The sequence below is a fragment of the Amblyomma mixtum genome, chromosome 2, assembly GCF_055824585.1.
Source record: "Amblyomma mixtum isolate Tamu chromosome 2, ASM5582458v1, whole genome shotgun sequence".
NCBI classification, from domain to species: Eukaryota; Metazoa; Arthropoda; class Arachnida; order Ixodida; family Ixodidae; genus Amblyomma; species Amblyomma mixtum.
Genome location: NC_143013.1, coordinates 20140139 through 20163166, shown reverse-complemented (window position 1 = coordinate 20163166; position 23028 = coordinate 20140139). Strand labels below are relative to the sequence as shown.

Sequence of the window (23028 nt, the reverse complement as noted above, 5' to 3'; positions counted from 1 at the left end):
CATGGTGTGCAGCGTAGGAGTGTGCCTTGTTATTGAAACAGTCGTCAGAGAAAACTATATATAGCACTCCTTATTTGAACTTCATACCAATTATGTGAAAACTTGTGAACATATTCGATTCATTTCGAATAACTTGCAATATTTAATTTGACAAATTGAATAGAAGTATGTTCAAAGTGCTGTTCGAAAATTTAGAATTTCGCACACCTCTATTAGCAACTGACCATGGGGACTATTTCCAAAGGGAGTCTGAAGGTGACACCATGTACTGGGTTTTGTAAAGCCTGCAGTCTGATACTAGTTACGTATTCTTCTAATACGAGCTTTGACGCTACAATATTGCATTTTGAGCATTGCATGAACATGTATTGTGTACCGTCATTTTACTCATCATGGCTAGGCAATGACATGTTCTGAAACCAGCCGATTCCTGCCGAAACATGGCACAGCTGCTGCTATTGACATGTGAACAAACTTGCCACCATGGTGGCTCAGTGGTTGTGGTGCTCAGCTACTGACCCGAAAGACAAGGAAGGGGTCGATCCCAGCCGCGGCGGCCGCATTTCGATAGAGGCCTGTGTACTGTGCGATGTCAGTGCATGTTAAAACCCCAGGTGGCCATATCATCCAGAGCCCTCCACTACAGCGTCCCTCGTAGCCTGAGTCGCTTTCGGGCGTTAAACCCCATAAGACCGTAAAAAAATCATATGCGAACAAATTATTTTATTGTTCATGAACTGTACGTTTCTGTGTGCCATCACTAGAGGTACTAAAAATAATGTTCCAAAGCCAGGTTCATGTTCTATCCTGGCACAATCTACTCAGAACGGCAAGCAGGAAATCTGTCCTGTGCAACATGATTCACTATTTGCAAATGACAACTGGCTGGTTCGCAAAAACATTTGTGCTGAATTTAAATCATGTGAACTAGAAAAACGTTCATAAGGCCTCCATGTGGCGGCAACACGCTGCAGGTGGTAGCGTTGAAGGCCACTACGCTGACACCCTTCAGCTGAGCTCGCTGCAACGCCGGCAGTGTTGGCGGATGCCCTCTTCGAACTCCTCCATTTGCAGAGTCAGCTTGAAGACGTCGAAGTTGCGGCGGATCGTCCTCGAGGCATTGCGCCGCACCGACATGGCGTCCGCACCAGGAACTGCATGCGACACAGGAAGGGTCTTGCATTGGTCTCAAAAGCGTTTGGCAATGCAATGCAGCACTAACGGCCAAACACTCGAGCATATGTGGCTTGTGGGACAACCAAGGGACAACTGGCATCTTTTGTCGCATAGTGCATTTTCATACGGCCAAGTCTGAACCACTCGGTGGTCTGTGTACAGATTGTTTCGCGCTTAAGAGAAAGCCCCAGAACCCACGGACTCGAGTCAGCCAGCACGGACTGAAGTAGGCAGGTCTTAAAAGGCGACGCTCGCAGAATACCACACCGTGGAAGTGGTGCTTCACGTCTTCTGAGCCATTGACTTCCAGTGCGGCCGGGACTGTTGCTCTGAAAAGCGCGGCCACGCCCTCCCGTGTTCCCGCTAAGTGTGAAATGATCTGTACATACTGTGCCGAAGAACACCCTGCCCCCGTTTTCAAGAGTTCTGATCATAGTAAGTGTGAATCTACGTACTACACAGTGTTCCCAATGATGAAAATTTGGCGCTCTGATTGGGCCAACATTAGAAGTTAGCGAGTTGTCGTGCCACCTGCGGCGTTTCGAAGAAAATAAATTTGGGCATGTTGGTGGTTCATACCTAAAAGAAATAGCGCATCAGCGACCCACCTTGCTGACCACTATATGAGGGTACAGTTCTGTATTATCACTGTGACCAACTAACAAGAGAGATCGTAGAAACTTCCAAGATTGTGCGAAGTGAACTTCGTATGTCAGTGGGCCGTCGATATAACTTCTAGGAGGGAACTTGAATTTTTAGCGTGAACGGCTGGTGTTGGCAAGCGTTGTGTGGTCTGATGGCGTTGTCATCGTTCTCTTTCATTTACATTTATCGGACGCGCGCACGCACACGCACGCACGCACGCACACAAACACACACTTTAAAAAGTCTTATTCCCGGATCCAGAAGTATACATATTGAAGCGGACCGCACGAACGAAAACGGCGATTTATTTCCGACGTTTCGGCCGGGCCCGCCCTCTTCTTTACACACACACACAATCGCGCGCGCGCGCCCGTGTGTGCATGCGTGTTTCTGTTCATGCAATAAATCCTCAGTTGAAAGTTAGGGCTTGTCAGTGTCTTTTCATTCGTTCTGTCTTTTGTTCGCTATTATTTCGTATAAGTTCAGATGAATTTTCCAAGGCTGTCCAAAACATGGATGCAAAAAAAAAAAAAATGGAGGACGCGGCTAGAAACTGATTGCGTTGTTCAGCGCCACAATCTGCTAACCTTTCTCGATGCCCGCGTCTCAACTGAAATTACGCTTAGGTTAACAGAAATCTGCTCGATTCCCACATGCGGGATTGGGGAGAATGCTTCGGCCTGGTGCGTATGGGGACGCTCACCGAGCACCACGTGCGCTGAGACGGCGAGCTTGTCGAGACTGAGCGCCCAGATGTGCAGGTCGTGGACGCGCGCCACGCCGTCGACGGAAAGCAGCAGCCGCTTGACCTGGTGGTAGTCGACGCTGTGCGGGATGCCCTCCATGAGCACGTTGAGCGCCTCGCGCAGGATGGCCAGCGTCGTCACCAGCACGATCACCGAGAACATGAGCGTGCACACCGGGTCCACCACGCCGCAGCTCGGCTAGCGTAGACACAGCAAAACTCCCAATTATATAGAGCTTATTCTTGAACAACCCTGTTTGTACCCGAATTCTAGTCAAAGACTAGCCCTCGATTCCCCTCCCCCCCCCCCAAAAAAAAAAGCAAATAATATGGTTTATGGGTGTTTATAACGTCCCAAAGCGACTACGGCTACGAGGGACGCCGTAGTGAAGGGCTCCGGAAATTTCGACCGCCTGGGGTTCTAATAAATAATAATACCCGCTAACGAAGGAACCTCCGTAATACGTAATACTGCGGTCTTCCGCGCTCGCGCAGAGCTGATTAAAGCCTCACGCAGAAGTAGATGACGATGGCCGCGATGAGGACGCCGATGCTCTGGATGAGGTCCCCGAGGACGTGGATGAAGGCTGCGCGCACGTTGATGTTCATGACGCCGCGGGCATCCTTGCGCACGGGCGGCTCGGGACTCAGGTCGACAGCGCCCTCCTCTGAGCTCAGCAGCGGCTGCGAGCTCAGACGACCGAGGGCCGCGCCCACCGCCGCCTGTTGCTGCTGGTTCCCGTTGTCCAGGGAACCAACGTCCTGCGGCAGCAGCATCGACTTGCGCTGACGACCAACCTGTCATGGCGGCCAGCTCACGTAAGCGTACGCTAGACCCCTTGGCAACGACACACTGAAAATAAAGAGTGTCTACACCCGACCGCCTGCGCTGTTCAAATGTATGTCTTCCTAGTGATGCATAGTTCTCAGCAATGGTACCTTGTCGTAATGTGCGTCTGGCGATCCCGACCTGCTTTTCGTAGTCCCTAATCTGTCCCGTAGACCGTCCTAAATTGCCACTGCCGCATGTTGCCATGTTACTGCGCAAGGGAGATACATAGCGAAGAGGAGGATAAATGATCTAAGGAAGAAAATTTGCAGTACACTGTAAACGTAAATCAGCCGTAAGGGAGTATGCTATCCTCTATAGCGCACTCCCTCTTTTGGGGGTAGGGTTTGCAGTCCAAATCCCAGGGTAGATTTAGATCACTGAATATACAGAATGTTTACTCTTGACAACGGAGGCATATGCCCACAATGAAAACATAGCAACTTGATGCAGTTAGCTAGGCAAGGAGAATTTTAAACGCTGCACCGGAGGCTTTGAGGTTAGCTATTAGAGGTAATTAAAACCCTCGTTAAAATATTGTAACTGCTAGAACTCCGCATGTCTTGAAAAGCGAATATGTTGCCGCTGCCAACCGTATGTGTTCCCTATCTTTAGAGATCAAAATATACTCCCAGCCTTGCGCTACATACTCTGCCCTTACTAGGGGGTGCGCTAGAGGATTTTCTTCCTTTTTAATTCCTTTAGGGTTAATTCGTGTTGGGTGTAGAAATGACTCCGATGTAAAAGTATGAACTACACTTTAGCGGCCCGTTCGTTTGTCCTCTTCGTTGTGTGTCGTGCTTGCGCAGTTTTTCTCGTCATCTACATCACATGGGTGACGAACCGCAACGTAACTGAGCCGGAAGCCGCAACTGAGCTCTTTTTCTGCTTGGAACTGTACTGAGCCATGACTAAGCACATTTTTTTAGGGTGCAAGATAATGGCGCAAAACCAGTTCGGTAGTCGGTTTAAACTAGCTTTTGGTAAAGGACACCATACGTTCTTGCCTAAATAAAGCTATCGATCATACTATACTAGCAATAAACTGTGCTTCGGCAGCGCGATCTAGCTCCCAAGCAGTATCGCCGGCCGTCCAGCAGAGTAGATCTATCCGGTATATATGTAGCTAAACATCATCTCAAAGGATCCACGTACGGCTATTCCAGCAATATTTTAATACGCGTGGCTTTATTTATAGTTATCTATTACGGTAGCAAGGACAGTTGAATTCGGGGAGTAAAACTTAAACCGTCTGGCCCTCATGTGCTCATTTTGCCTGCGTTCCGATTTAGAAAACCTACGCTCAGACCATCCGATGCCGGTCCGAGATCGTGCTGGATGACTGCGGGGCCGTCGACGGACGCAGCTGTGGCAGCAGAGTTCGGTGGAGCCTCGGATTCGCCAGGAACGGTCCGAGCGGCGCCCTCGGAGCGCTCCTTTGCCTCGGAACGGGTTGTTGGCGCGGTGCTTTCCTCGGGATTGGTCGATGTGGCCTGTACGGAGAGAGGCAAGTTTCGAAAAGCGCTGAAGAACCACACACCGCGGCGACGAGTCGGGTAGCCATGTCTTCTTTCGTCTGTGGTGGAGTAAAGGGCGCCGATACAACAAGAACAGTGTGTGTGGGATTTTCCACTCCTCCGGCACGTGCGAACATACCTGAACTATGATACCTGAACTGAGACAACAGACAGCTCCGCGCGTGCTCATGCAGCGCGCGCACGCACTTTGCTACTTTTTCACTCTCGCAGTGGTGGTCCTTAGTTTTCGAAAGGGCCTTTCGATTTTGAAAGGGCCTCTCGAAGTTGCGGTATGCCTGGAAATTTTATTGAAACATGGTCTACCGTTTAACAGTGTTTGAATGCAACGCTAGCAGGCATTGTCCACGTCTTGAGACTTAACCCGCAAGAAACCTTAAAGTCCCCCCCCCCTCCTCAACCACAGGCCCGATCACCGTTACCAGATGGACATTTCCCTTCGCAGTGAGGGCGCATATATGTACCTGCTGGGCGCCGGATGTCCCTCCCGCAGGCGACTGTTCGGCCGTGCCTTCCTGCGGCGAGGCATTGTCGACGGCGGCGCCGTCGGGACTCGTGGGGCCGGTGTGCACCCCGGGCGTCTCCGACGTGGCGTCCGGGCCGTGCGTGTTGTGCGGCGGCGAGGTGATGGACGGCGCGCTGGCGCTGTACGCGCCGCCTCCGCCCGGTACGTTCTCGCCGACGTTCAAGTACGGGGCACTCATGGCATTCACGCTGCCTGCACCAAAAGCCGTCGACACGATGTCGGATTGGTAAAGGCTTGCTGTGCGGAACCCGCCAATAACGTGTAATAATTAGCAGCAAGATTTTAATTACAAAGCATACTCGTTGGGTCAGCCCTTGAGGAGGAGGAGGAGCAAACTTTTATTTGTCATATGACAAAGAGGACAGGGGTTAGGAATAGGTTTAGACAGCGCGTGGGCCCTCTCGATGGCGCTAGGTGGCTTGAAGTCCATGCTTCATTGCGACCTCCAGGACCCAACCCACTACCCGCCGTTGTACTTCCGAGTCAGGGCTGAGCAACGCTGTCTCCCACTGACTGTGATTTAAGATTTTGAAGCTCAGAGGTGGATGGTCCTCTGGGCACCTAAACGGAATGAGATTGAGGTTTGCTTTAGAATGATTGCAGAGAGTGCAGCTGAAATTGTATTCCACGGGATACATCAGGGAGTAGATATAAGGATTTGGGACCCCGTTTGAAGTTGCCACCAGGCAACCTGCTCTGCTTTGGTGAGGGGTAATTTCTGACACCTGATGTGGCCTCGACAGAGGACGTGCTGAAAGAATGCAATGCTATACCAAGGTGGGAGTGGAAGGAGGACGAGATGAAGGAGAAAGAGAAGGAGGAATCCATCAGAACAATCGCTTTGGGTGTCCTGGAGTACTTTCTTTCTTTCTTTCTTTCTTTCTTTCTTTCTTTCTTTCTTTCTTTCTTTCTCTTTCTTTCTTTCTTTCAATTCATTTTAAAGAAATGAGGAGGCTGAGGTAAAAGCCGCAGACAAGCGGCTTGACTTGACAGTCCTCAACCCCCCTCTACATATCATTCCTACGAGACGGAACAATACGGCTCAGGCGGGTGGTACCGGTACGCAGTAGTGCAGAAATTTTTGCTATGCAAGCTCAGAAGATTTCACTTCGCTTACGTGAATGTGCCTGTTTTCCCTACAGCTGTCACTATACGATCGCTATCGCTGAGGCATTTTTGCCTTGGAAGCACACGAGAAGTCTCCGAATTACTGGACATCTGACATCTGTGAATGGCCAGAGAGCTGTACTCAGTCTATCACAAACGCCTCCTGCTTCAGCGTCTGGTTGGCACACACTAACTGGTCGATCAAGAGGTGTTCCCGTAGTCATGAACAATGCCAGCCTGCATGGTTAAGTATGGCGTTGGATTTGAGCTTCCATTATACGCAGTTCAGTCTGATTGAGGCAGAGTATCGCGCCGGTGTGACCACGTGACGCCGCTTGCATATGAACAACCACGCACCGGAGCCCACCGCGGAGCGGGAGCTCCCGCTTCGGAAGACGTCCAGGCGGCTGAACTGTCGCGACGAGTCTATCTCGCTGGCGGTGGCCCCTTGCGGCACGAACGGCTCGGTCGAAGGCAGGTCAAAGCGGCGCGCAGACTCCTCCGAACCGTGGCTGTGGCCCATCGCGCCCGTCGGGTGGATCTGCAGCGCCAGGCCCATACTGCAAACACAGGAGCGCAATGTATGCGTACGCATGCAGCTCAGAGCTGTCTTAATGGCGATTTTTATGGCGGCGTTATAAAGGGCTGCTTCTGAAGTCAGCCTGGCCTAGGTAGAATTGCGCTTAATTTTTTTGGAATTTCGTAGCGAACTCGTGGGAGCCAAACAGTGTGTTTATCGAGCGTGTAAAGGGATAAACGACTGGATGGGAATAATTAGCTGTACAAAGTTTGAAAACAACCGGAGTAGAAGCGGAAAGAGCCACGGTCGACGACCATTTTGGAAAGAACTGAAAATCATTGTCGACGACGAAGTTTTTTGTACAACGGGTGAATGGGAAAAAATGGCAATTTTTCGCATTTAGGCCTACAGTCTAGAGAGACCCAGCGACTGTCGTGCTGCTTGCTTAGAAAGCAAGGTACACAGTGGGATACAACTCAAGAATGAAGCTGCTCTTGAACGTCAAAGGACCCCCTTCCAGCCAATGGCGTCGGCCGCTAGTGTGACAATGCAGGGAGCGGCGTGGCAATGCAGGGACGGGACTATCCCCGGCTATGGAGGGAGGGACTATCCCCTTTCGTCTGCCATTCGCTGCACTGTAACGCTAGCACGCTCATGAGGATCGGCCGACGTCACTGGCTGGAAGAGGGCCCTTGAAGCAGGAAAGCCGCTTCGCTCTTCAGTTGTGTTCGACTGTAGCCCAGTTTGCTCACTGTCACTTGAGTTTTAGCTCATAAAGCTGCCCCTTTTTACGTTTATTTCTGCTTATGAATTTTACTGAAATATGAACGTAGCTTTCTAATCTTGCGTACTGGTTGAAATCGAGAATGAGGTCGCTTTTTTGCGGGCGCTCTGTCCTCGGAGAAACCGCGCCTTGTGTACTCAATTTGTACTTCAGCCTTGGAAGCAGGTCTCGTAATGAATTCAAAGCCGTGGTGAGAAAATTATTTTCGTCAGATTCTGTTCGATTCTTGCCATCCGCCTGTCTGACTGACCTCGGTGGCAGCGACGGCATGACCGTCTTGCATAAAGCTGTTCGCGCTTGAAACGTGTCCGTTAGTTACCTGTGCGATGTTTATCAGCAAGCAGCACCTCATCTTTATATGGGCCCTTCTAAAAATGTAGGACTGGGTGCCTTGTGAGGACACCGTTGGCATTGTGAGTGCTATAGTCTGATACAACTCAAGAACCAAGCGGCCCATGTTGTCCCCAAAGGAGGCCTTCCAGCCAAATGCGTCGACTGGTTGTCATGACGTCAATAGCGTGACATCGCAGCGGCCGGCAAGTGGAAGATTTACCATGGACTAGCCGGATTACCCGCGGCGTCATGACAACCTATAACCTCTATAATGCCTCTGGCCCTGAGGGTACACGAAATAAATAAATAAACCGGTCGACGCTATTGGCAAGAGGACCTCCTTTTAGGGAGAAATGCCGCTACGTTATTGTGTTGTAAAGACTATATATATTGTGGGGTTTAAAACTGGGGGATAAACACGTATTCCCCGTTTAAGCGCGGCTGACACAGTTCAAAACCGCGCGGACCCCACCCCGTGGTCGCGTACGCTACCGAGCGCACGCCGACCACGGCGGGCCTTGCTCTACGGGAACAAAGGAACGACACACTGGCTGACACAAACAAGGCATTTATTGCTATAACAACAATAACGCCAGCTAGCAACAAAATACACTGAGGAATCTAGGATGTCCGACTCACCAGCACGGCTACGAGCGAATGTCCGCCCACGGTAGGGCAAAGGGATAAACTCCGAGGTCGAGCGGAACGGGCTCGGCGGGAGTAAGTTCCGGCCGAGAGGCGCCCGTCGACGAAGAGCGAAGCTGCGAGCGAAACGTCCGTTCGCTTCCCGTTGCCGAGGGAGAAGAGAGCTAGCCTTCCCCCGCGCGCGAGCGGCCAAACACGCCATCCGTGGCGCTGCTGTCGCTGCGACGCGAGCGCCCTCCCCTGTTAGCTAGAGTAACCAAACTAAAGGGAGTGCTTTTCGGGGGCAGCTAACAACAGTGGGGTGTAGTGCGGGAAAGTGAACGCAGGGGACGAAGGCGTCCCCACATCCCCCCAACCTTAAATAGACCCACGCGCCTGCAAGTTACATGCTATGGAGGAGTCTCCTGGTCTTCATGCACTTGAGGCAGGTCGTGCAGCGGAGGTCACGCCGACAGAGTGCACGCAGTCTTCCGCGGTATTCCGAAGGCGGCGTGAAGGTCTCCGCTGGGACGACTCGCATGGCCCGCGGACTACGTGCCCGCAGGCCCGCGAAGAGGAGGGCCGGTTGACCACTGCAGTCCAAGATTCCGCAGTAGTCGCCAAGGCAACAGCAGCCTGAGGTGGCTGCTGTCTGGTCTCGCCACGGCTGCCCCGGATGGATGCGGCGAACAGGATACAGGCCGCTCCGTCGCAGCAGGCGGCAGCGAGACGATGTGCACAAGACAGCAAGCCGCAGTGGCTCCGCTGGATCTGAAAGATTGCCAAAACACACTCCGCATGCCTTTAACGTAGGTCACGGGAGGGGAAACGGCATACACAAGAGCCTCGTGGCTCAATGCTCAACTCGCTAGCAAAAGGTGTCGGGCGGCCGTGCAACGCAAAGTTCGAGTGAACAAAGCCCTTTCTTGAGTTGAACGAGAATGCTCGGTTCATGCGAGGTTAAAAAAAAACGGGTGGGCCAGCAAAGTGCGCCCCCTCTCAATACCACGGTCCGGTGGTCGTGTCACTTTTTACAAGGTGGAGGCAGCTATGAATAGCCTTAGGCCTCACTACCACTGTGAAGGTCGACGACCCCCAACAAAAGAAAGACCCGAAACGGGTTTCGTGCGCGCAGCCGCGAGGAGACATCAGCTTTGTGGGGTGGTCCTCCCCGCTCACTGCACAAAGCAGCTTGAGCGATCGGCGCCCACCGTATCGGACGGTGTCGGAACGCCCGGTGCCGAGCTGCAATACCAGCGAGCTCGGTAACGGCACCCGTGGCCCCAGGCCACCCGGCTCCCAGAGCCGCGACTCCCAGAGTCGAAAAAGAGACAGCGAGAAAATATATACAGAAAACTCGGACCACCCACGCGGCTTCCGTACTCACTCGCTTCGGGCTCGGCAACTCCGCGGGCGCTAGGCCTCGCGCTCCCTCGATGCGGACCAAGTGGTTCTTGAAGAAACTCCAGGAAGAAAACTTCACAAAAAAAAACATGCTGAGCATGTCGAAAAGTTCAAACATGCTGCAGCGCAATACACCTCGCACTCAAGAAAGCATGCCGCAGGTCCTAGCGATCAAAATTCACTCTAGGCCTAGCACTTGTCAAGTCCGGACAAAGAGCGTTCCTCGAACCGAACAGACTGTCGTCCAATGTTCCAAGAGCAGGCCCCACGTTGGGCGCCAGATGTGGGGTTTAAAACTGGGGGATAAACACGTATTCCCCGTTTAAGCGCGGCTGACACAGTTCAAAACCGCGCGGACCCCACCCCGTGGTCGCGTACGCTACCGAGCGCACGCCGACCACGGCGGGCCTTGCTCTACGGGAACAAAGGAACGACACACTGGCTGACACAAACAAGGCATTTATTGCTATAACAACAATAACGCCAGCTAGCAACAAAATACACTGAGGAATCTAGGATGTCCGACTCACCAGCACGGCTACGAGCGAATGTCCGCCCACGGTAGGGCAAAGGGATAAACTCCGAGGTCGAGCGGAACGGGCTCGGCGGGAGTAAGTTCCGGCCGAGAGGCGCCCGTCGACGAAGAGCGAAGCTGCGAGCGAAACGTCCGTTCGCTTCCCGTTGCCGAGGGAGAAGAGAGCTAGCCTTCCCCCGCGCGCGAGCGGCCAAACACGCCATCCGTGGCGCTGCTGTCGCTGCGACGCGAGCGCCCTCCCCTGTTAGCTAGAGTAACCAAACTAAAGGGAGTGCTTTTCGGGGGCAGCTAACAACAGTGGGGTGTAGTGCGGGAAAGTGAACGCAGGGGACGAAGGCGTCCCCACAATATGTACGAATTGTTTACTTCTGAGGTGTACATTTAGGCTTTGAGGACGTTTTAGTGCACGGCTCCGGTTAACATCGAACACAACATAGCATTTTTTCAACGTGCAGCGAAATATCGAAACGCGACAGGATGTGGCACTTAAGAACTCTACTTCGACTGTACCCCGTGTAACTGTAGACGAACAAGGTGCTGGCGTCAATCACTGGCCGGCAGCGCACCCATCTGCAGAAGTCGGGAACCAAGCTAGGTCATTATTTGTGAAACAGGTCATGAGTTGCTTTGACGAGTCGCCTCAGTTTACCACTATTATGTTTCTATAATGTCTCAGTACCGAACGTGCTTGACCTCACTGGTTGTTAATGCTTACCAGTCAGTTCAAAGGAGGCCGGCCCTCCAGCTAGTGGCGACGACCGATTGTCATTACATCAGGGTTAATCCCATTTCACGCAGGCACTTGCCAGCAGAGGCTAGAGAGAGAACAGGGGCTAAGCAGGGGAGGGAAGGAGACGGTCCTTTGTCCCCGTACCGTGTGGAGTGGGCTATTCAGCCCTAGCGACCCTGCACCATCTCTCCAACTTATCCCCTTCACCTCTCCTACTCCCTAGCCCGAACAACGAACAACCCACTCCCAGTCTCCTTCCCTTTCTTGCATAGCATCTGCTCCATTGCAACCATGACGTCATGGGAACCGTTCGACGCCATTGGCTGGATTGCCTCCTTTGAGGGGTATCGCCCCTGCATCGACTTGTAACCGACTTATATATCCTTCTGGTAACGCATTTCGCGCTGAGCTAATCTGTGGAGTACCATTCGTCTTGCTAAATTCTGAAAGCACTCCATTACAGCATGGAAACTTCCGTTTTTCGAAGCTCTCTCTGCCATTATATCACCAGAGAACTCATGTAGTGACACCTAGCAGCTTTTCTACAACGTTAGTGTGCATACATCCATTTAACACCGCTTATAAAATATATTTTCTATAGCCAAACTCTAACAACAACAAGGTCTCAATTTTCCAGCGAAAAAATTGGCAGTGTTTTAGCTCTGGTTAAACCTGGAGGATTGCGAAAGCAACGAGAAGAGCGCGCGGCAGCGGCGGTGGTCCCGGCACGCTATCTATGCGCCGCTACTGCGCATGCGCAACTGGCGAGCACGGCGGCGGCACATCTGTGTCACCCGGGCAGCGACGGCGGCGGCGCGCCAACTGTGCGCCGTGTGACGTGCTGCTCCTCGCGCATGCGCAGTATGGTCTTTCTTCAGCTCCGCGAAATGGCTCGGCGACTCGCGTAGTGTTGCTTTCGCAACAAAACTCACGAAACGTGGTTCTGCGCGCGCCGATCCTCCATGGAGTATACAGTTTGCGACGCTACCTCAGCGTGATGCATATTTCGCGAAAATCTTATATATCTGCACCTGTAGATACGCTAGCATGGGAGACGCTTTTACATTGATTCTGCACTGCGGGAACTCCAGAGGAAAGCGAACCAGTCAGGCCGACGGCACTGTTGCCTTCGCCGTCCCACGCGCTTTCTAAGACAAACAGTTGAGAGTGCAAGCATTTCTTGAACAGCTGCGCTCGCCATTCAGTAAGTTGGCGGTACGACCATTCCGCCACTTGGTCAAGCAGTGCTTGGCCAGTTATATACAACTCAAGAACGAAGCGGCTTTTCCCCGTCAAAGGACCCCCTTCCAGCCAATGACGTCGGCTGATTCTCATGAATGAATGCTAGTGTGACAATGCAGTGTGACAATGCAAGGAGTGGCAGATTAAAGGCGATATAGTCCCCTCCTTCCCTGAGAATCAGCCGACGCCATTGGCTGGAAGGGGGTCATTTGTCGGGGAAAAGCCACTTCGTTCTTGGGTTGTGTCCGACTATAGTACTCTCGCGCAGGCACTTATCCAAGGGGAGGGGGAGAGGCGGTCGAGCCCCCGAAGTCGACCCCCCTCCCTCTACGAAGTTAACGAAGGTGTGTGGCCGCATCTGGCCCAACGGAGCCGTCTGCGCATGCGCTGTGGGCGTCCCGCAGAAACGCAGGCAGCGAATCGCAGTACCGCACTACAGATCACGCTATGCAGTTGATTTTTTTTTAGTGCCAGATCGAGCAGTCGACGAGCAACGCTCACATTATGTTGACCACAACTCCGACGGAGGCGGAGATGAGCATGATGGTGGCGTCTATGTTGTACTCCTTGCTGACAATCCGCTGGATCGCCATGTAGACCAGCACGCCGGTGACGGCCCAGATCATAATCACGGATGTCAGCGCGCCGATCACCTCTGAAAGCCCAACGGGAGACGCGGTTGGCATGTGCCACGACTCCCTTAAACTCAACGCACCATCAAGTACGCAAAAACACTGCAAACACAAGGTTCACTTGCTGTAGAGCCCATAGAAACATCCTGAAGGGAATGCTTGTAGTAATATAGTATACGGCCAGTATGCATAGGCGTATTGCTGCAGTTTTAAAATTAATTGCACTGGCATATTACGAGATTGTTACAGGAGCGATAAAAGCACCGTCAGTGCTGATAGTAGTAGAATAAAGCATTAGGTGTCACCCGTCGTCACGCACCTGCTCGGTACCAGCCAAAACTGAGGCGTTTCGTGGCAGGCCTGGCACCCATCCACAGGGAGAAGAGGCTTATCATGAAGCTGGCAAAGTCTGTTAAGAGGTGCGCCGCATCCGTCGCTATCGCCAAACTGTTCGCCAAAATGCCACCTGCGTGAAAGAGGGCGCTGTGTACAGATCAACTCGATCACGAGAACATGCACTACAGAAGCAGAACACAGGAACGACTAAAATGATCATTCCTGTCCGAATCAGAAGGTCATGCAAGAGACATGAAATAAGATATATCCTTGATAAGCTAAAGCATGAACAGCGGCTGGTAATGTGAGAAGTTCGGTAGCACGGGCTGCCACAAAGTGAGTGGTAATATGCAAATAGGACGATAACAAAAACGAAGTAAACTATTACTAACAATTGTTTGGTTTATTGGGGTTTAACGTCCCAAAGCGACTAAGGAGAGACGCCGTAGTGAAGGGCTTTGGAAATTTCGACCACCTGCGGTTCTTTAACGTGCACTGACATCGCACAGCACACGGGCCTCTAGAATTCCGACTCCATCGAAATTCGACCGCCGCGGCCGGGATTGTGCGAAAGTGACAAACAGACAGAGCTGGAATACAGAGATGGCATGGTCCTCAGCCAGTGACGCTGTTTCGTACGGCCTTCCGTGTAACATTAAATTTCGTGTTTAATCATTTACAAAGGACACAACACGAGTGATTGTGAACTGTACCCTTGCTCGACTGTGGCACAACCAATCTCCGCGAATAACGCGGAAAGTAGTGTCTACGTTTCTAGTTGTGTCGAGCGTAAATGCGCACGAGCTTGACTCGCAAGTGCGTACAGAAGATTATATAGAGGCAACGACCCAGCGAAGTATCCTTCCTCTTGCCTTCCACACACTGTACTTAACACCCGGCACGTACACCACTCGACTCCTCAACGAATTTCCGCCGCCATTGTCTAGCCTTTCGAGTCACGTGTCATTCCTGTTTCGTGCCTATCCAATCTAGGATGACTCAATTAACTGAGGACTTCTTTTAGATGGGGATTTCTGCAATGCAAATACGATCGCTAGCATTTCCTTCTCGATCTGGGCATAGCGACTTTCTGTCGGTGTTAGTGCTCTGCTGGCGAAAGATAAAGGTTTTCCTTCTTGGATGAGAGCCGCTCCAAGTCCGAGGTCGCTGGCGTCACATTGTATTTCAACTGGCTTTCGCGTGTCGAAATATGCTAGAATAGGAGCTCTTGTCACTGCATCCTTTGCCTTCTGGAACGCTTGTTCAATACAATATGTGACGCCAGCGACCTCGGACTTGGAGCGGCTCTCATCCAAGAAGGAAAACCTGTATCTTTCGCCAGCAGAGCACTAACACCGACAGAAAGTCGCTATGCCCAGATCGAGAAGGAAATGCTAGCGATCGTATTTGCATTGCACAAATCCCCATCTAAAAGAAGTCCTCAGTTAATTGAGTTATCCTAGATTAGGCAGGCACGAAACAATTCCCTCAAGCAATGATTATACATGAGTATTTGCGCATACCACGCTGATGAAAGGTCTGAAAATGGTCCTCATGCCCACAGGTAAACGGACACGTTTCGCATAGGTAGCAGACGTTCACGCTGCAGACATGCATGCGCATGCCTATAGACGTGCCCTTCACCCTTGTGACGTTGTGAGCGACTTCACTGTATAGCTTTGCTTGCGCGTGACTACTGCTTTTCTCCCAAGTGTATACGCACCGATGAGCTCGATGAGCATGAAGGTGAGGCAGAGAACGCTGGCACAGATGAGCCGTCGGCGAGCGCTCACGTCCACGTCGATCTCGTCGCTTTGATTCTTGTGGCAGTGGATGGACGAGACCTGCGACGACGTCGTTTTTATAGAGCACGCCCGCATGCGCACTCACTGTGTGACGTTTCCATATGACACACACATGCACTATAGGTCACGACGTGTGCGTTGCAATTAACCCAAAGGACGTCGCCACCTCCGCTGTAGTTAACATGGTAGGTTTACCATGCGCTGCTGCATAAATTTCAGGGAAATGCGACTGTTTCCTCAATCAGTGCTTCGTTACGGGACACCTTTGCATATATATACGTTAGGAGGCCGGAAGCGGGCGAGGTGGGTGAGGGAACAAACGGGGGGGGGGGGGGGGGAAGAAATGGCTTGCTTTGGTTTATAGGGGTTTAACGTCCCAAAGCGACTCAGGCTATCAGGGATGCCGTAGTGGAGGACTCCGGAAATTTCGACCACCTGGGGTTCTTTAACGTGCACTGACATCGCACAGAACACGGGCCTCTAGAATTTCGCCTCCATCGTGTGGGGACGCCTTCGTCCCCTGCGTTCACTTTCCCGCATTGCACCCCCTACTGTAGTTAGCTCCTCCGCGAGCGCACTCCTCTCGGTTCGGTTACTTTCAACTAACAGGGGAGGGCGCTCGCGTCGCAGCGACACCAGCGCCACGGATGGCGTTTTGCTGCGCGCGCGCGGGGGATAGCTGGCTCTCTTCTGCTCGGCACCGGGAACGCAAGCGGACGTTTCCGCGTGCCACTCCGCTCTTCGCCGCGGGCGCCTCTTGGTCGGAACTTGCTCCCGCCGAGCCCGTCCCGTCGGGCCTCGGAGTTTATCCCTTTGCCCTACCGTGGGCGAACGTTCGCTCGTAGCCGTGCTGGTGAGTCGGACATCCTCGATTCCTCAGTGTATTTTGTTGCTAGCTGGCGTTATTGTTGTTATAGCAATAAATGCCTTGTTTGTGTCAGCCAGTGTGTCGTTCCTTTGTTCCCGCAGAGCAAGGCCCGCCGTGGTCGGCGTGCGCTCGGTAGCGTACGCGACCACGGGGTGGGGTCCGCGCGGCTTTGAACTGAGTCAGCCGCGCTTAAGCGGGGAGAACGCATTTATCTCCCCCCGTTTAAACCCCACATCTGGCAGTTCAACGTGGGGCCTGCTCTTGGAACATTGGACGACTGTCGGTTCGGTTCAAGGAACGCTCTTTGTCCAGATTTGACAAGTGGTAGGCCTAGTGTGAATTTTAATCGCTAGGACCTGCGGCATGCTTTCTTGAGTGCGAGGTGTATTGCGCTGCAGCATGTTTGAACTTTTCGACATGCTCAGCATGTTTTTTGTCAAGTTTTTCTTCCTGGAGTTGCTTCAAGAACCACTTGGTCCGCATCGAGGGAGCGCGAGGCCTAGCGCCCGCGGAGTTGCCGAGCCCGAAGCGAGTGAGTACTGAAGCCGCGTGGGTGGTCCGAGTTTTCTGTATATATTTTCTCGCTGACTCTTTTTCGACTCTGGGAGTCGCGGCTCCGGGAGCCGGGTGGCCTGGGCCACGGGTGCCGCTACGAGCTCGCTGGTATTGCAGCTCGGCAGCTCGCTGGTATTGCAGCTCGGCACCGGGCGCTCCGACACCGTCCGATACGGTGGGCGCCGATCGCTCAGAAGCTGCTTTGTGCAGTGAGCGGGGAGGACCACCCCACAAAGCTGATGTCTCCTCGCGGCTGCGCGCACGAAACCCGTTTCGGGTCTTTCTTTTGTTGGGGGTCATCGACCGTCACTATGGTAGTGAGGCCTAAGGCTATTCATAGCTGCCTGCACCTTGTCAAAAGTGACATGACCACCGGACCGTGGTGCTGAGAGGGGGCGCACTTTGCTGGCCGCCCGTTTTTTTTAACCTCGCATGAACCGAGCAATCTCGTTCAACTCAAGAAAGGGCTTTGTTCACTCGAACTTTGCGTTGCACAGCCGCCCGACACGTTTTGCTAGCGAGTTGAGCATTGAGCCACCAGGCCTTTGTGTACGCCGTTTACCCTCCCGTGACCTACGTTAAAGGCGTGCGGAGTGTGTTTCGGAAATTTTGCAGATCCAGTGGAGCCACTCCGGCTTGCTGTCGTGTGCACATCGTCTCGCTGCCGCGTGCTGCGACGGAGCGGCTTGTATCCTGTTCGCCGCATCCATCCGGGGCAGCCGTGGCGAGACCAGACAGCAGCCACCTCTGGCTGCTGTTACCGTGGCGACTACTGCAGGATCCTGGCCTGCAGTGGTCAACCGGCCCTCCTTTTCGCGGGCCTGCGGACACGTAGTCAGCGGGCTATGCGAGCCGTACCAGCGGATACCTTCACGCCGCCTTCGGAATACCGCGGAAGACTGCGTGCACGCTGTCGGCGTGACCTCCGCTGCACGACCTGCCTCAAGCGCATGAAGACCAGGAGACTCCTCCATAGCATGTAACTTGCAGGCGCGTGGGTCTATTTAAGGTTGGAGGGATGTGGGGACGCCTTTTCCCCTGTGTTCACTTTCCCGCATTGCACCCCCTACTGTAGTTAGCTCCTCCGCGAGCGCACTCCTCTCGGTTCGGTTACTTTCAACTAACAGGGGAGGGCGCTCGCGTCGCAGCGACACCAGCGCCACGGATGGCGTTTTGCTGCGCGCGCGCGGGGGATAGCTGGCTCTCTTCTGCTCGGCACCGGGAACGCAAGCGGACGTTTCCGCGCGCCACTCCGCTCTTCGCCGCGGGCGCCTCTTGGTCGGAACTTGCTCCCGCCGAGCCCGTCCCGTCGGGCCTCGGAGTTTATCCCTTTGCCCTACCGTGGGCGAACGTTCGCTCGTAGCCGTGCTGGTGAGTCGGACATCCTCGATTCCTCAGTGTATTTTGTTGCTAGCTGGCGTTATTGTTGTTATAGCAATAAATGCCTTGTTTGTGTCAGCCAGTGTGTCGTTCCTTTGTTCCCGCAGAGCAAGGCCCGCCGTGGTCGGCGTGCGCTCGGTAGCGTAAGCGACCACGGGGTGGGGTCCGCGCGGCTTTGAACTGAGTCAGCCGCGCTTAAGCGGGGAGAACGCATTTATCTCCCCCCGTTTAAACCCCACAATCGAAATTCGACCGCCGCCGCCGGGATCGAACCCGCGTCTTTCGGACCAGCAGTCCAGCGCCATAACCACTGAGCCACGGCAGCGGCAGGAGGAAGAAATGGGCTTGGGCAGGGCATAGGGCAGTTACGTGGGCGGATGAGATTAAGAAGTATGCGGGGATACGGTGGCCGCAGCTGGCTAAGGATAGGGTTAATTGGAGAGACATGGGAGAGGCCTTTACCCTGCAGTGGGCGTAAGTCAGGGAGCTGCTGATGACCTTTTCAGCATATATGCTGAAACAAATCACTTTTGTGCTATGTTGTAGGGCAGCGTTAAAACCAGAACGCCCGGAAGACTCTGGCCTCGGCGCACGCAGCGTCGTTACATCTATTGAGAAAGCTTTCGCCCAGCGCGAATGGAGGAAAACGAGCCACGATTTAGGCTTCTAGGCTCCTCTAAACGTCTCACGCAAAGCCACACAGGATGGGCTCTGGAAGATAGGGGGCATGGGGTCAGCTTTAAATTTCTCCCACTTCCTACAGCTGGCGTTGCGCTGAAACTTTTCTAAGCCTCGCTCCCACCCCTCCCCACTCAAAATACACCCCCGGAGTCGCTGCGCACAGGACTCGCAGGCGCACATGGACCTTACCGCTCTCAAGATGTCCATCGCGGACTGGTTGCCGGTGCAGGGTGCAGGACCAGGGCGTGCGCCCGGAGTTTCGTGTTCCAGTCCCTGGCTGCACATCTAGCAGGCGCGGCGCAAGCGATCCTTCTTGTCCTTCGTCGTCACTTCCTTCTCTTCCTCCCTGAACGCGCATGTCGAGCGCGCGGCCGGCGAAATAGAGAAAAATATTTCTCTATGAAATGTCTGTGTATACTAATAGGTACACGGTATAGGCGAGGGGTGGTGCGCAGAAAAACAGTCCAAGCGCTTAATTCGTTCAGACCGCGATGAAGAATATACAGGGTGTTTCACCTAAGACTTTCTGCAATTTTTAAAAATAAGCTATTTGAATTAGATGCGCGCTTTTTCTGGCATAGCATTGTCAGTGGTGTAGTACATCATAATTCAGCTAAGACGTGCTAACTAGCAGGCTTGTTAACCAATATTTAATAGTTAACTTTTAAACTATTACCGTTGGGCTCCTTAATTATTGAGAGGCATGCAGCCCACCGTAAGTAATGTCCATATCCGTTTTTAGAATTTCGAGAACGCGATTATCCTCGGCGCTGTGGCGCAACAAATTTCGCCTACATCGCGCCAAAATACATGCGGTTTGAGAAGCTTGCAGGCAAAGCAACCTCTCCAGTGAACCTAACTCGTCGAAATAGCCAAAATTTGTTGGGCCACAGCGCCGAGGATAATCGCGTTCTCGAAATTCAAAAACGGATATGGGCATTACTTACGGTGGGCTACATGCCTCTCAATAATTAAGGAGCCCAACGATAATAGTTTAGAAGTTAACTATTAAATATTGGTTAACAAGCCTGCTAGTCAGCACGTCTTAGCTGCATTATGATGTACTACACCACTGACAATGCTATGCCAGAAAAAGCGCGCATCTAATTCAAATAGCTTATTTTTAAAAATTGCAGAAAGTCTTAGGTGAAACACGTACCCTGTATATGTTTCATACGGCAGTGCAGCCCTCATTAGCCCCTCTCGCTGCTTGTATATGAAGATAGATCTCAACACTGAATTTTGTTTATGTATTTTTATGAAGGACGATGCCTCACAGGTATCATGCCTACGCAACATTTGCCCCCCCCCCCCCCCCCTTCTCCTAACGTTCTTTTCCGCGTCACCGCACTTCAGATGATCTCGTGCCCTCACTGGTACCGGACATATCTGAAGCGGCACCGAAATCCCTGCGGCGCGGTGGTATCCAATGAAAAGAAGGAGAGAGAGGAGAAAAATAACAGGACTGTTACGAGCATATGTAACGCGAATGTCTGAGCGTTGTCTGTGGTGTGACAGCAAATAATTTTTCGCAGACATGTTCTACTTTTTTTTCTTTGTCTCGTAAAGCCAGACACCGACTTACCCAGGACTGCAGTGATACTCTGAAGTTAACTACTTTCGATAGATCGCTTACACCAGTGACTGTTCTGTACGTCTGTTTAGGCACGCTGGTTAGAGCGTACAAACTTGATGTTAAACCCCCGTGTGAACCCGGTAACCACCTTGCAGGCTGAAGTGTTCGAAAGTGAGTTTGCCCCCTAAAAAGCGCATCGGGGTTTGCGGAGTCTCTTCCAAGCGCACATACCCAAGAAAGACGGGCGCCGGGCCGGGAGACGCTTGCACATATATTCTTGTCTGGCGATGGGTTTCGAACCAACTACCTTTCGTACCCGAGGCATACGCCTAATCTTTGGAGGAGAAATTCTAGAGGCCCCTGTACTGAGCGATGTCAGAGCACGTTAAAGAACCCCAGGTGGTCGAAATTTCCGGAGCCCTCCACTACGGCGTCTCTCATAGCCTGAGTCGCTTTGGGACGTTAAACCCCATCAACCAAACCATAAACCAAGCATACGCCTAAGCCACTGGGCCGCCTGTTGCCTCCCTCTCCCCTAAAACTGGAGTGGATTTCATTCCACTTTGCCTCGAGCTCCCGCCAATCGAGTCAGGTGGCGCTGCAGACGCCGACGTCGTGAAATTTGAGGAATGAGCTAACTTTAATGTAGATAGGCCAGTGGTCTTGTTAAAGCGTGCACTTGCTTCGCTAAAGCCCGTTGATGATCCGCCTAAAGAAGAACCAGATTTCATGGGGTACGTGCCTAAAACTGACGACATTCAGCACACGTGGCGAGGCACGACTGGCTTCATCGAGAGTGACCTGTTTATCAGCAGCCGCTTCAACACCGCAGGTTTGTGTTAAAGCGATAGCAGTTAGTGGGGCGTTTTTGGTTTGGCGTAGCGTCTCGTCCACATTGTCTCAGCACTGCCTGTGCTACCCGAGCGCTGGTAACAGTGAGCGCCATTGGTCACGTGGCGCGTGTCTTTCGACAACTCTTCGCGGTTGCGATCACAAACGCGCGAACAGGCATAACAGCTATCGCCGAGTTTCGCGCATTAGGAGTAAGTGTAAAAAGTTTTTTCATTGTTTAGTTGTTTTTTTTTTGCTCGAGCGCGGCTGTTTAGTAGTTGATCGGCGCTAGGACAACACGCGCGGTTCAGATAAATCAAGCGCTTCCACTACGTTAGAAGAACTGCATGTGTCAGTATGGTTTCAATCCTTATTCACGATCGATAAGTGGATTTCTTGGACGGCCACGTGCTAAAGGTGCGAAAAAGAAAACTATGCAACGCAGTTGGCAGTGTCATGTTGGCATATCCATCAAAGGTTGCCAACAATGTACTTAAAGAGCTATAGACACCCAACTTTAATTGCATATTTTCTTCCCTGTAATGATGCACCAGACATTAGAATATATGGACCACCATGTGGCATTCGCCTACGACTGCTAAATTTATAATTGACTTTCTTCTCATGCTGTTTCAGTTACTGCTTCGTCAACTGAACGAAGGCTGCGACTTGTAAGTAGGCACGTGAGGCATGAAAAAAACTGCAGTATAACTGTTGATATGTTTTCTTATTCCACCACTTGAAAGCAGGCTGGCTTAAGCATTGTAGTGAATTAAAACTACATATCAGCGATCATATTGCAGTTTTTTTCATGTCTTGCGTGACCTAACTACACGTCACAGCCATTATTCGGTCGTTGAAACCGATGCGGCATAAAGAAAACATACAATTATAAACTTTGCAGCGGCCGTAGGGAAATATCATGCTGTGTTCCATGTATCTAAGGTCTAGAGTATCATTTGAAAGAAGAAAACACGCAAGCAAAAATTTGGTGTAAGTCAGTAGAAGAGAACTGGAGCAGTCTCGTACAATCCGCTCACGAACTGACTCACACATAGCTGTCTTCTCTTCGTACGTACCAGTTATTTCATATACAACGAAACTCCATATCGGTTTGGCGTAATGCCTTGGGATCGGGCACATTTGTTGTTAAAAACTTTACTTACCTATTAGTCTCTTGAGGCAACACCAATACAGTCGAGCCCATTAATAAAGAACCTGACGGTTACACGAATTGCGTTTGTTGTACCCAATTACTCGTAGTAAGGGGATACTTGTATTACAGCCAAAAATACTAAGTCCGCAAAAGGTGGCATTTATCACAGAAAAACTGTGTCATGCGCTTCTATTTATTCAAAGCAGAACCTGTCTAGCGCAGTGCCTTCCAGGTTCTCTAAGCGGTTAGGTTCTCCTTGCCAGGACGTTTGCTGCCAACAACCTGCTTTAGGGATGGAATATAAATAACTGTGGTCAAATGTCCACGGCAGCTGGTGGCAGGTCAGCCACATTAATCATATTCCTAGCGTAAAGGGTGTGTTAGTACTTTGTGGACAATGGCTTTGCCAGAGCACGACTCTGTGATGTTGTCAGTACGAACGTAGCCATCCAAGGAACACCTGGCCAACTACG

At 52.0% G+C, this 23028-nt stretch overlaps 1 protein-coding gene across 5 annotated transcripts; it reads right to left on the bottom strand.

Moving 5' to 3' along the window:
- Window positions 1–708: 708 nt before the first annotated feature.
- On the bottom strand, window positions 709–19366 carry LOC149358603 (proton-coupled zinc antiporter SLC30A2-like). 5 transcript variants are annotated; one of them, XM_089570724.1, is made up of 10 exons: window positions 19182–19199; window positions 15427–15547; window positions 13687–13833; window positions 13237–13390; window positions 6921–7123; window positions 5395–5648; window positions 4697–4888; window positions 3080–3364; window positions 2525–2765; window positions 709–1154 (listed from the first exon to the last, which is right to left on the bottom strand). In XM_089570724.1, the coding sequence occupies exons 1-10, from the start codon at window positions 19197–19199 to the stop codon at window positions 1009–1011; spliced, it is 1761 nt and encodes a 586-aa protein (XP_089426850.1). In that variant the 3' UTR covers window positions 709–1008. The 5 variants fall into 5 exon arrangements, with proteins under 5 accessions (XP_089426850.1, XP_089426853.1, XP_089426852.1 ...); XM_089570727.1 differs by having other exon boundaries at window positions 3080–3328; XM_089570726.1 differs by lacking the exon at window positions 13237–13390 and having other exon boundaries at window positions 19182–19366.
- Window positions 19367–23028: the final 3662 nt, after the last annotated feature.